This window comes from Tursiops truncatus, chromosome 8, assembly GCF_011762595.2.
Source record: "Tursiops truncatus isolate mTurTru1 chromosome 8, mTurTru1.mat.Y, whole genome shotgun sequence".
In the NCBI taxonomy this organism is placed as follows: Eukaryota; Metazoa; Chordata; class Mammalia; order Artiodactyla; family Delphinidae; genus Tursiops; species Tursiops truncatus.
In genome coordinates, this window is record NC_047041.1 from 24,437,917 (window position 1) to 24,452,323 (window position 14,407).

At 35.1% G+C, this 14,407-nt stretch overlaps 1 protein-coding gene across 4 annotated transcripts in view; it reads right to left on the bottom strand.

Annotated features, from left to right (window-relative positions):
- CUL5 (cullin 5) overlaps window positions 1-14,407 on the bottom strand; it is a 129,172-nt gene that overhangs the window by 81,988 nt on the left and 32,777 nt on the right. For all 4 annotated transcript variants that reach the window (XM_073808254.1, XM_073808255.1, XM_073808256.1 and 1 more), the window contains exons 3-7: window positions 12,671-12,770; window positions 4,923-5,099; window positions 2,900-3,041; window positions 1,346-1,491; window positions 1,183-1,263 (exon numbers count right to left, since the gene is read on the bottom strand). In XM_073808254.1, the coding sequence (XP_073664355.1) occupies window positions 1,183-1,263; window positions 1,346-1,491; window positions 2,900-3,041; window positions 4,923-5,099; window positions 12,671-12,770 (646 nt within the window). The remainder of the gene's footprint in view (window positions 1-1,182; window positions 1,264-1,345; window positions 1,492-2,899; window positions 3,042-4,922; window positions 5,100-12,670; window positions 12,771-14,407) is intronic.

The window sequence follows — 14,407 nt, forward strand, 5'->3', positions numbered from 1 at the left end:
TCTTTCATACTGACACTAGATTAATTTTTCTGACGGATTAAGTTTGAGCATAGCATTATTTGTTTAAAAAATATTCAATGGCCTCCCTACCTTCTGAATGAAGTTCAAGCCTGGCTTTAAATCTCTATAGAGAACTTCTATAAGCAACCACTAAATCTGCCCCCTTCCCTGGCCAATATCAGAGTTATATGAAAGAGGATATATACTGTACATAATAAAAAGCAAAACAAACAAAAAAGGGAAAAACGATCCAACTCAGTCCAATATCTGAACAAATAAACATGACTATCACTCAAGATGGAAGAAGCCAAAGAAAAATCAAAAGTAAGGAAAAAAGAAATCCCATCCATAGTTGAAAAATGTCTGGTTGTAAGCAAACTGGAATGTTACTTCTTTGACTGTGAATCTAAATCTAGTTTGTAGGCTCCAAAGACTGAAAGGAACTGGAAGAAATATTATTGCTATATTTGAGCAATTTCTAAGACTCTATCCAAACTTGATTCTTAAATTCCTTAACAAAGCACACTAAGGTCATCATCCATGTAAAAGAAAACACCAGAATAGACACTGTAGCATGGCTACTACCTCTGATCATTTCTTTCTTTTAATGAGGAACTTACAACATAAAATAAATAAAAACTATTTAAAAGACTGATGTTCTCTTATCAAGTAATTAATATTTTATCTCATGACAAGAAAAGTTTGAAAACACCCTCACATAAAAAGAAGAAATATCCCCTAGTAGTAACGGTTTGGTGCTCATTCATTCAGTATTCGCAGCCACTATTTTACAGAATGTAATTACCATCAATACTGAGAATCAACTGTATCTCTCAGGAGCATACTTTACTTGATACCTGAAAATCCCTAATATGGTTAACTTTAGGTAGGCACAAAACATAATAGAAGGAGATTGATTAAAAATTAAGTACATTAAAGTTAGAAAAGTCTAGAGCAGGGATGGCAAACAGATTTTATCTTGCACATTAGCTCTGAAGAACAATGAGTTCTGAGTAACGTGCCTTCTCAAGTTGTACTGGGAACGAGTACCAAAATCAATTAGTAATATTGGTCACAGAAGTGAGAAAGGATAAATAATGTTACTTGTTTCATGTATATACCACCCCTGGGCTACTGTACTTCAAGTAATCTCAAAGAATAAACAATTACAAAATTACTTACTGCTTCAACAGAGTTACATTCTCGCCTTGTTTCTAAATAACGTAGGGCTCGTTTTTCTTCTTCTTTTAATTTAGCATCTGCCTGTCCAGAAGCAAAATAGCAATCATTTTAAGAAAATCAAGAAAATAGCTCAAATTACCACACATACTAAGTTCTCACTTACATATTTCATATAATTCTGTACACCATTTTGTTGTAAATACGAAGGTGCCTGTGTTCTATAAAATCTCTCTGTTGAATCCAAGTATGCCTTCTCAAAATTGTCCCTATAAATTTGAAGCTTATCCTCTGGATTAGAACAAAGGTTAACTGAAAAACAGAAAATAAAATTTTACTCTAATTATGATTCAAATCAGTATTTTGAGTACAATAAATGAAATAACAAATATTGAGGAGTCATGTTCAAGGAACTGTGACAATGCTCAAGAGAACATAAAGCCATGAAAGACAAAATCCTTCTTTATGAGAAACTTAAAAAGATAACAGTATAGAGTAGTAAAGTGACAAATAGTATAGATAACATGAACTATTTTATTTTTGAATAAGAAAGAGACTGACTTCAAACTGGATGATCAAGAAACCATTCACAGAAAAGATGGGATTTGAGTTTGAGCCTTTAGGAACAAAGTAGGATTTACACTGATTAGTAAAGGAAGTAAATATTCAGAAGTAGAACAACACAAGATCAAATCGAGGTATAACAACGAGGTTGTCTGCGTGGATTGTAAGGTTAATAGAAGGTAAGGTAGAATAGTAAGTTAGGAATGGTTATGGAGAACCTCAAATCTCTGGCTAAGTAACCTGAATTTAGCATGGCCTACCACTAAATGGGTAATAAAAACACCAATAAAATTATACTTAAAAATTAATCTTGTAAAGTATAAGGGCTAAATGATAGCAATAACATCACCATAAGAAGACTGTTTGAAAAGTCTAGAAGTAGAATTCAAAGAAGTCTTAACTGGTGGCAGTTGAAATAAAAAGAAATAAATTTCAGGGACATGGCTAATGGAAATCTAGACTTGATACCTAAAGAAACACAATGGCAATGGAGAAAGCAAGTCAAAGATAAATAAAGGTTCATTTATATAAAACTTTCTTGTCGACAACTATTTTGCATCAGGCATTCTATGTTCAGTAAAGATATAGTGTCAAGAACACAGTTAAATACACTGAAGTATTACGACAGAGAAGCACAGGTACTATGAAGCACCTAACCTACTCTGGGAATTAGGAAAGGCCTCCACGAGGAAACAGAGAATGAGGATGAGTTAGCAAATAAAAGAGGAAGAAAAGTATTCTGGTCAGAGGAAACAGTACATTTGATTGAACGAAAAATGAGAGTATCACTATCAGACACTAAAAAGTTTAGAAATTCCAGAACGTATACATGGAATAAACTGATGTCCTAAAAATATAAGTGCAAAACCAGTTACCTTTCATAAGCTAGAGACTCGAATCTACATTTCTCTAATATAGGTTGCTAAAGATTCACTAGCCAAGAAATGAGTGAAATGGAGAAAATAAATATTAACCACACGAATATAAACTTTTGTAGCTTTCATTAAAACAGAATATCTTTTATATACTCTTAATTTCATGTGGCACTAAAAGTAGATGTGACTATATTCTAATAAACATAACTTTGAGACTACTATTCTATAATTGTCTTAATTTCCATGAAAAAGAAATTTGATCATAAAGGTTCAGAACATACCATAGGATTCTCTTACTCCAATGACAAGCTGAGAATCAAAAGCTTCTCCTAATCTTTCAGCATGTACCAGCTTCATTGCACTATCTTGAAGTCTGTTTTTTATATTTGAAAAGATTGACTCATTCCATGTATCAAGCATGAGCTAGGAAAAAAAGAAGAAAATATGCCATCATTTCAATTATTAATATACCAAGTACCATAAATACACACAAAAAATTTTAAGTACAAATGCTAAAAAAGGAAATAAAATTCTTAGACCTACATTCACTTGAATACTACAGGAAAGCAACATATTTATTTATTTATTTTTATTTTTGGCTGCTTTGGGTCTTCGTTGCCACGCGCAGGCTTTCTCTAGTTGTGGTGAGCGGATGTTACTCTTCATTGCGGTGTGTGGGCTTCTCATCGTGGTGGCTTCTCTTGTTGCGGAGCACAGGCTGGGCGCACTGGGCTTCAGTAGTTGCAGTATGTGGGCTCAGTAGTTGCGGCACTCAGGCCCTAGAGCACAAGGGCTTCAGTAGTTGCGGTGCATGGGCTCAGCAGTTGCGGCACGTGAGTTCTAGGGTGCACGGGCTTCAGTAGTTGTGGGACACAGACTCAGTAGCTATGGCTTGTGGGCTCTAGAGTGCAGTCTCAGTAGTCGTGGTGCAAGGGCTTAGCTGCTCTGCGGCAGGTGGGATTTTCCCGGACCAGGGATCAACCAATGTCCCCTGCACTGGCAGGTGGATTTGTAAGTACTGCGCCACCAAGGAAGTCACAGGAAAGCAGTATATTTAAATTTGGTAACTATCATGTGGTAAATACTGACAAAAGAACAAGTGTTTCAGAATCAAACACAACTGGATTTGAATTCCAGCTGTTACTTATTTGCCTGCTTTCTCTTCTGTAAAATAGTGAAAATAACAGTACAAATTTCAAGTGGTTGTTGTAAAAATTAATATGGTAATACATGGAAAATGTCACCTTCCCTATAGTTCCAAGGCTGTATTTCAGAGATACTGATATGTGTTTGGGATGGTCATATGAATGTTTGTACAAATACATGATAAATGTGAAAAGTACCAAATGAAAATATGTTTGATAATGAATCTCAAAAAGAAAAGAATATACAAATCCACCCTATGGATGTTCTGTTTAAATGATGAAAATGGCATATACGTATTCATGAGTATGCTGTCAGCATTAGTACAAATTTTAAGGCTGGGAAGGGGCAACAAGGTCCAAGACACTATTGAAATGCCTGAGCTGATTGCTAGAACCATCACAGCAAGCAGTGAGTTGTTCAAAGTTCAAATGGCATTTTTTACTATTCAAATCTGTGGTTCCATTTGATTCTCACAAGTAGAAATGTGTGTGTGTGTCTGTGTGTGTGTGTGTGTGTGTGTGTGTGTGTACTTATAAATATGAAAAATGAGGACAGCAAGCTTAGGACATTATTGACCGAAGAATTGAAAGGGAAACCTGGGACTCTTCAATTTCAGAGCTGAGTTCTTTCCATTAATTCATGAGTTGTTACTGGGCACAGAGCTTTTAACTAGAAACTAGGCAAAATATGAAAATAAACATGGTACGTTCTGAGTTTATAATAACTAGAATTAAGTAAAAAAATGATAAAGATGACAGCAGTTTAGCCACAATTAAACACAAAGATACCAGAAGGTAACCTAATAAGGAAAGACTTTTTGAACAGAAAAAAATTGAATTTATAGAAAGGTAAAAGTACAGAGAAAGAATAATGAAATAAAATTATGAAGATAAAACTAGGAAAAGGAGAAAAGGAAAAGCAAATGAGGTAATGTTTGAAGACACAGATTTACAGCTTAAGACCACATAAAAGATGAAAGAGAACTGAAGCTAAAAAAAGACGAAAGAAAACTAATATTATTCAATAAAACCTGGCAAAAGCTGAAAAGGAACTTATATGGGAAGTAGAAAAACTCATTTCAGTGTAAATTTCTTTCAAAAGTCTTCAACTCACCCTATTTCTGAAGAACATTAGGGAAAAATGGGAAAACTAACTTACCTTTCGAACAATACTGTCTTCTACATTTGATTTTTTATTGCTGCCCTGTTTACCCATTAAAGTAATCTCTAGTTGACAGAAAGGCTTCGGTAAAATATCACACTGTGTGAAGAATTTTCGCCATTCAACAATATAAGCTTTTAGCAAAGCTGTATCATCTTGATGGCTCAGTACTCGCTGAAAACAAAGAATCATACCAATTTTAAATAAATACAGGAGCTTTAAAGAATAATGGAACACATTCATGCCATAAATTTAAAATATTTTATTTACTGTATAACCTATATTATACCCAAAAGAAATTAAAACATATATATATATATATATATCAAAGAGAAATTAAAACTTGTTCACATAGCCTTACTGTAATGAACATTTCACAATATATACATATATCGAATCATGTTGTACACCTGAAACCAATAAAATGTTATATGTCGATTATACTTCAATTAAAAACCCCCTATATCCTTTAGCTATTACCTTCCTACCTTCCTCCCTTCCTAGTTCCCCCGCTCCCCGCCCAGCCCTAAGCAACCACTAATCTGTTTTCTGTGTCTATGTATTTGCCTATTCTGGACTTTCATATGAATGAGATTATATAATATGTAGACTTTGATGACTGACTCCTTTTATATGGCATAGTTTTTCAGGGCTTGTCCAAGTTGTAGTATATGTCAGTACTTTATTCTGTTTTACTGCTGAATACTATTCCATTTTATGGACATACCACACTTTTTTTATCTGTTTGTCCACTGATGAACATTTGGGTCATTTCCACCTTTGGCTATAATGAATAATGCTGCTATAAACATCTGTGTACCAAAAAAAAAAAAAAACCACAAAAAACTTGTGCACACTCACCAAGAAGGGGACACAAATAACTAAAATCAAAGATGAAAGAGGAGACGTTACAACTGATACCACAGATATACAAAGGATCATGAGAGACTATTACAAACAATTAAACACCAACAAATCTGACAACCTATAAGAAATGGATAAATTCCTGGAAACATATAATCAAAAAAGCTCAATGGTGAGGGAAAAAAAATCTGGTAGATTACTGGTAAGTTATCAAGACTGAATTCATAATCAAAAAATTCCCAACAAATGAAAGTCCAGGATCAGATGGCTTTACTGGTGAATCTTACCAAACATTTAAACCAGAACTAATACCAATCCTTCTTAAACTCTTCCAAAAACCAGGGAACACTTCCAAACTCATTTTATAAGGTTAGTATTACCCTGATACCAAAATCAGACAAAGATGCCACAAAAAAAGAAAATTACAAGCCAGAATCCCTAATAAATGCAGATGTAAAAATTCTGAAAAAAAAAATACTAGCAAGCCAAATTCTACAGCACATTAAAAGGATCATACACCACGATCAAGTGGGATTTACTCCAGGGATGCAAGGATGGGTCAACATTCACTAATTAATCAGTGTGATACACCACATTAACAGAATGACTAAAACTCATACAATCATCTCAATAGATGCAGAAAAAGGATTTGACAAAATGCAATATCTATTTATGATTAAGAACTCTCAAAAACGTATAGAGGGAATGCACCCCAATGTAATAATGGCCATATATGACAAGCTCACAGCTAACATCATATTCAATGGTGAAAAGCTGAAATCTTTTCTTCTAAGATCTGGAAATAAGACATGGATGCCTACGCTCACCACTCCTATTCAAAGCAGTACTTGAAATCTTGTCCAGAGCAATTAGGCAAGAAAAAGAAATAAAATGCACCCAAATTGGAAAGAAAGGAATAAAACTCTCACTATTTGCAGATGACATGATATTATATACAGAAAAACACTAAAGACTCCACCAAAAAATAACAAATGAATTAAGTGAAGTTGCAGGATAGAAAAATCAACATACAAAAATCTGTTGAGTTTCTATACACTAATAACAAACTACCAAAAAAGAGAAATTAGGGGGAAAGAATCCTGTTTAAAATCACATCAAAAAGAATAAAATACCTAAGAATAAATTTAACTATAGAGGTGAAAGACCTACACTGAAACACTGATGAAAGAAACTGAATAAGACACAAATAAATGAAAAGATATTCTGTGCTCACAGACTGTTACAATGCTATTGTTAAAATGTCCACACTGAGACTTCCCTGGTGGTCCAGTGGGTAAGACTCCACACTCCCAATGCAGGGGGCCCAGGTTCGATCCCTGGTCGGGGAACTAGATCCCACATGTATGCCACAATTAAGAGTTTGCATGCCACAACTAAGAAGTCCACACGTCACAATGAAGATCCTGCATGCCAAAACTAAGATGCAGGGCAGCCAAAATAAATAAAAATAAATAAATAAATAAAATGTCCACACTACTCAAAGTAGTACAGATTCAGTGCAATCCCTATCAAAATTCCAATGACATTTTTCACAGAAATAGAGCCAAGAATCCTAAAATTTGTATGGAACCATAAAAGACCCCACATAGCCAAAGCAGTCTTGAGAAATAAGAACAAAGCTGGAGGCATCATGCTTTCTGATTTCAAATTACATTACAAAGCTAGTAATCCAAACAGTATGGTATTGGCATAAAAACAGACCACACAGATCAACGGAACAAAACAGAAAGCTCAGAAATAAACCCACGCATAGTTGGTCAATTAGTTTATGACAGAGGAGTCAAAATATATGTGGGGAAAGAACAGTCTCTTCAATAAATGGTGTTAGGAAAACTGGACAGCCACATGCAAAAGAATGAAATTAGACAACTATCTTACAAAAATTAACTCAAAATGAGTTAAAGACTTGAACATAAGACCTGAAACCATAAAACTTCTAAAAGAAAACATAGGTAGCAAATTCCTTGACACCAGTCTTGGTGATGATCTTTTGGATTTGACACCAAAAGCAAAGGTACAAAAGCAAAACTAAACAAATGGGACTACATCAAACTAAAAAGCTTCTGCACATCAAACGAAACCATTAACAAAACAAAAGGCAACCTATGGGAGAAAATATTTGCAAATCATATATCTGATGTGGGGTTAATATGCAAAGTATATATAAAGAACTCACACAACTCAATAGCAAAAAAAAAAAAAAAACAAAAAAATTCTGATTAAAAATGAACAGAGGGACTTCCCTAGTGGCACAGTGGTTAAGAATCCACCTGCCAATGCAGGGGACGTGGGTTTGATCCTTGGTCTGGGAAGAACCTACATGCCATGGAGCAACTAAGCCCCTGTGCCACAACTACTGAGCCTGCACTCTAGAGCCCGTAAGCCACAACTGAGCCGATGCTCCACACCAAGAGAAGCCACTGCAATGAGAAGCCCCAGCACCACAGCGAAAAGTAGCCCCTGCTCACCACATCTAGAGAAAGCCTGCACTCAGCAACGAAGACACAGCCAAAACGAAGATGCAGCCAAAATAAATAAATAAATAAACTAATTTTTTAAAAAATGAGCAGAGGATCTGAATAGACATTTTCCCAAAGACACAGAGATGGCCAACAGGTACATGAAAAGATGCTCAACATCACTAATCACTAGAAAAATGCAAGTCAAAACCACAATAAGACATCACCCCATCCCTGTTAGAATGGTTATTATCAAAAAGACAACAAATAAGTGTTGTTGAGGATGTGGAGAAAGGAAACCCTTGTACATTGTTGGTGGGAATGTAAATTGGTGCAGCCACTACGGAAAACAGCATGGGATTCCTCAAAAAATTAAAAATAGAATTATCATATTTTCCAGCAATTCCACTTCTTGGTATCTATCCAAAGAAAACAAAAACACTAATTCAAAATGATATATGTACCCCCATGTTCACTTCAGCATTATCTACAACAGCCAAGACATGGAAACAATCTAAATGTCCAACAATGGATGAACTGATAAAGAAAATGTGGTATATAGACACAATAGAATATCATTTAGCCATACAAGAGAATGAAATCTTGCCATCTGTGACAACATGGATACCTTGAGAGCATTACGCTTAGTGAAATAAGTCAGACAAAGACAAATAAATACATTATGATCTCACTTACACGTGGAATCAAAAAACAAACCCCCCAAAACCCAAAAAACCCAACAACCCCCCCCCCAAGCTCACAGATACAGAGAACAGATTGGTGATTGCCAGGCAGAGGGATGGGGAGGAGAGGGATCAAAATGGGTGAAGGGGGTCAAAAGGTACAAATTTCCAGTTATAAAAATAAATTAGGGGGACTTCCCTGGTGGCACAGTGGTTAAGAATCCACCCGCCAATGCAGGAGACACAGGTTCGAGCCCTGGTCTGGGAAGATCCCACATGCCCCGGAGTAACTAAGCCCATGAGCCACAACTACTGAGCCTGTGCTCTAGAGCCCACAAGCCACAACTACTGAGCATGCATGCCACAATTACTGAAGCACGCGTGCCTAGTGTCTGTACTCTACAACAAGAGAAGCTACCGCAATGAGAAGCCCATGCACCACAACAAAGAGTAGCCCCTGCTCTCCGCAACTAGAGAAAAGCCCACGTGCAGCAATGAAGACCCAATGCAGCCAAAAATAAATAATAAATTTAAAAAATTAAAAAGTCACAGAGGTGTAATGTACAGCATGGTGACTACAGTTAATATTATTGTAGTATGGGCTTCCCTGGTGGCGCAGTGGTTGAGAGTCCACCTGCCGATGCGGGGGACGCGGGTTCGTGCCCCAGTCAGGGAGGATCCCACATGCCGCGGAGCAGCTGGGCCCGTGAGCCGTGGCCACTGGGCCTGCGTGTCTGGAGCCTGTGCTCTGCAACGGGAGAGGCCACAGTGGTGAGAGGCCCGCGTACCGAAAAAAAAAAAAAAATATTGTAGTACACATTTGAAAGCTGCTAAGAAGAGTAAATCTCAGAAGTTCTCATCACAAGAAAAAAAATTTGTAACTACATATGGTGACGGATGTGAAAGTAGACTTACTGTGGTGATCATTTTGCAATACATACAAATATTGAATCATTATGTCATACACCTGAAACTAGTATCATGTTATGTGTCATTATACCTAAAACAAAACTTGTGCACAAATGTTCACAGCAGCATTATTCAAAACAGACAAAAAATAGTGAGAACCCAATGTCTATCAATGACAAACAGGTAAACAAAATACAGCACAGTCATACAACGGAATATTATTCTGCCATAAGAAGGAATGAAATAGTGCTAAATGCTACAATATAGATGAACCTTGAAAACATTATCCCAAGTGAAAGAAGTCAGTCATAAAAGGCCACATATTGTAGGATTCCATTTATAGGAAATGTCCAGAATAAACAAATCCATAGGGACAGAAAGTAGACTAGTGTTCGCCAAAGTGGGGGGGGGGGGGTCATGCGGAAGTAACTGCTAATGGGTACAAAGTTTCTATATGGGCTGATGAAAATGTTCTAAAATTAGTGGGTGATGGTTGTACAACTTTATGAATATACTAAAACACACACAATTATACACTTATTAAAAGCGTGAAATCTGGTATGTAAATTATATTTCAATTTTTTTTTTTTTAAAGATCCTAGTCTATTTCTCCACCACTGGACTTTAGCTGGTCCTGTGACTAACTGTGACCAACAAAATGCTGTAGATGTGACATTGTGAGACTTCTGAGCCAAGACCTGAAGAGATTTGCAAGATTACACTATCACACCTCAAAGACTGTTTCCTTGAGAACAAGAAACCATGTGAGGGGGAAAAAGCCCCAGAGGGAAGCCAGGATGGTACCAAACACCAGGAATATGAGAAAAGCTCTCTTAGACCATCCAGTCCCTGAAGAGCCTTACTGCTGCCATATTAATAAGCTCAGGCAAAATCAGGTGAGCCTAGCCCAAACTGCTAAGCCACAGAATTATGTATTGGGTTGGCCAAAAAGTTTGTTCAGGTTTTTCCATATGTCGTTACAGGAAACCCGAACGAACTTTTTGGCCAATCCAATACAAATAGAAGGGTTACGTTAATCTTAAAAACAAAACAAACAAAACAAGAAAAAATTCAATATCCTAATAACTTTCCAAGCATTGCATATTTATTTTTATTTCTCTTCGTCATTTTCAATAATGCTATAATAAACATTTTAATGCTCACTGTCCTATTTGGGAGATTTGGTCCTTCCTAACAGGATAAACAAAATTAGTCTAGTAATTGACTAGTAAACTCACAAAGCTAGATCTTCTTAAAAGTTTTTAAATGTTTTAAAATTATACACCCATGTCTGGCACTGCCAGTCCTGGAATTTAACTGCTCTGAATTAGTGGCACTAAATCCCATCCTCGAGTTTTTGCTAAGGTCTACATTCCAAACTTTTCTGGATCGTTCCAAACATCATTCCAAACCCTGAACATACTTTGTTTTCTAGTGTGAAGTATATTTCTAAGATGATTCTTTGTGAGCCCATTTCCAGAAACTAAGGAATAATGCTCTATCAATTTGAAATAAACATAATTTATCTTCACTAAAAGTCATAAACAGATAAGCTGATATGCTTTCCAATGCAAGCAGAAACTGTTTTCCTAAATCAGTTCTAGAAAAATGTATGTTTTGATTAAACTGTGATATTGAAACATTTAATTTTTCTAAGCAAACCTGATGATTTATTTTCATTAAAAGATAATTTCCTAAAAAAAAAATTTCCTTATAAAACTCTAATTTTTAAACAATCATTTATCAAGACTAATGGTGTCATCAATAAAACATTTTAACAGATTAATGACATTAACAGACATTAACAGACATTAACAGACATTAACAGATTAATGGTGTCATCAATAAAACATTTCATTTTGTAAGTAACATCCAATGTGACATCATTCTTATTTTATCATGGTAGTGGCTACTAACAATTAAATATATACCAATCATATATTCAATTTCAGTATCTTCCTTTAAGTTATATATTCATTTTTAATTTCCAACTGCTAACACTTATTAATATTAACAAGATTTCTAACAGACTTTTACTAATGTTGTACAAGACAATGATGTAAAATTTCAAATAAAGAATAACAAATTCTAGCTCTCTAGTTTTCAAACTTCATTTTATAGAAAGGAAAATAATCTCATGTCTTTAGGCCCTTCTCCAAAGTGGTAAAGGATGCATTAGTGATGCCAGAGTTGATCTGAAATAATACTTTACCTCTGCATTAATTTTTCCCAAAAAACAAAGGTGTTAATAAAAACAAACTAGCTCTTGCATAACTGACCTAATGCCTAAATGAACTGTATGTTCATTTCAATAATATTAAACACTTATACATATCATCAACTCAAGAGTGCTGAATTTCAGCTCAGCAGCAGCAATGCAAAGGACAGTCCAAGAATTACAGTCGGAGAAGTATTTAGAATTGAAGAAAATTGCTGTCAGCTTGAAAAGAGTAAGTATTAATTGTGAGGAAAAAAATAATTTATGTGAACTGATGTGTGGCCAAAAAGTAATGGTGGTGGGGATTTCTAAAGAATGTATTAAAAATGAAATTCTTTTTATAGCACATTTTAATTGAGGATAATAATATATTCTTTTGAAAGAAATGTCAGTGAGGGAGGGGGGGAAAAACAACAAATGACAATCATTTCATTAAAAAATTTATTTAGCCAAGTGTGTCAAAAGTTAATGTGAAAAAAAAAAAAGTTAATGTGATATTTTAAAATTACTTCAGGAAGCCCTACATTCAAAATCAGAAAATATGATATTCTCTGAGTAAAGTCTTAAATAATATATAGATGCAAAACTTACTGCCTGTGCTTGCTTAATAAACTCAAGAATATCTTCTTTTAAAGCCTGATGAATTTTTGCTGGGCCTTTATCATCCCAGAGACAGACTGCATGTACATCCCTGTAAAAATAAAGCAGGTAAACAAACATTAACACTGGAAAAAGAACAAAGAACTCTGTTCTGTTTCAATACAGTTTCCATGGACCATGGACACCCTTCCATGGACCATTCAAGGGTGCTTGAATCCATTCACATGAACCAAGCATTCTTTGTAAGCCATCTCATATATAAACATTTGCTTCTATTTTCTTTGTCATTGCTTTCCTTAAATCTTTGCCACTTACTGATTAAATTTTTAAATTATAAAAGGATCTCCCAATCAGATTCCCAAAGTTAAATACTATCAATATTTTCTTGTGCAAAGACAAGTATAAATCCTTTAATATATAACACAATATATATAAACTATCCTTTTTTAGAAAATTTGTAATTTAAATACCATTACAGCAAAATTCCTAGTTTCCCCCATACATTCATCACATTTACACATCAATTACCACTGTGCCTCCTTTATTTAAAATAAACAGAAACAAAAGCTCTTTAAACTATAAATCTGACATATTTTACCCAAAGATCATTCATTATAGAAATATATTTAATATTAATACATGTTCACAGAGAGAATTTTTTAATTACTATATTGTAGAGCAGGGAAATATAACAAAAGGATAGAGTCTTATACTGGGGATTCTTTTATTCAAAAAATGTTCCCCAGTACTTTATAGAGCTCCTACCATAAAAAATGTCAAAAAAACCAAAAAATATCTCTAGAATTGTAACATTATAACAATGGCCAAATAGTCTGTTTTACATTCAGATTCTTAGGGACATAATTATAATCTAAAGTTCTGTCTGCATATTAATTTGAACTTGCTTTCATCATTTGTTAAATTCGGCTTAATAGTGGTATCTGGACCAGAGCAGATGTAGTAAGCACACAAATATCTGTTAAACAACAAGATAATAGGTAACAGCTAACTGCTTACTATATGCCAAATACTATTCTAAGCTGTTTTAACTCACTTAACCTTCACAGCAACCCTGAAGTAGTACTATTTTATTGCCATTTTACAGATGGGGAAACTGAAGCAAAGAAAGGTTAAGTAACATTCCCAAGATTACCCAGCTAGTATATGGCAATTACACGGGCAATTGGGCTCTAGAGCCCACATCAAACCATTTCCCTTAATTTACTCTTGCACCCCTCTAATCCATCCAACAGTAGCTAAAGTGATCATCATAACACTCAAATTACATCTTACTGCCTCTATATTTCAAGTCCTCCAACGGTTTCCCATTGCTCTTTGAATAAAGTACAAAATGGTTAATTGACCCCTGTAATACCTCTGCAATCTCACCTCATGGCTAAAGAAATCTAGAGTCTAAAAGAAGAAACTGATACAAAAATAGATTGATTATATTTCAATGTTTACGACTACTAAGCCTATAAACGTAAGACGGTTTAGGAACCCAAGGAGAAGGAAAGGATGGAAGTGACTGGTAAAGAGAAAAAGGGAAGACTCCCTGGAAGAGCTGATTCCTAAGCTTATCTCAATGAACAAGTAGGATTTTGCCAGGCAAAAGAGGGTGGGGGAAGGATATTTTATGAAGTCACAATGTGAGTAAAGAACTATAGATCACTAGGGTGTATGCAGTGAACTATTAACAAATCAGTGTGGCTTGGCTGTCAAGTGTGA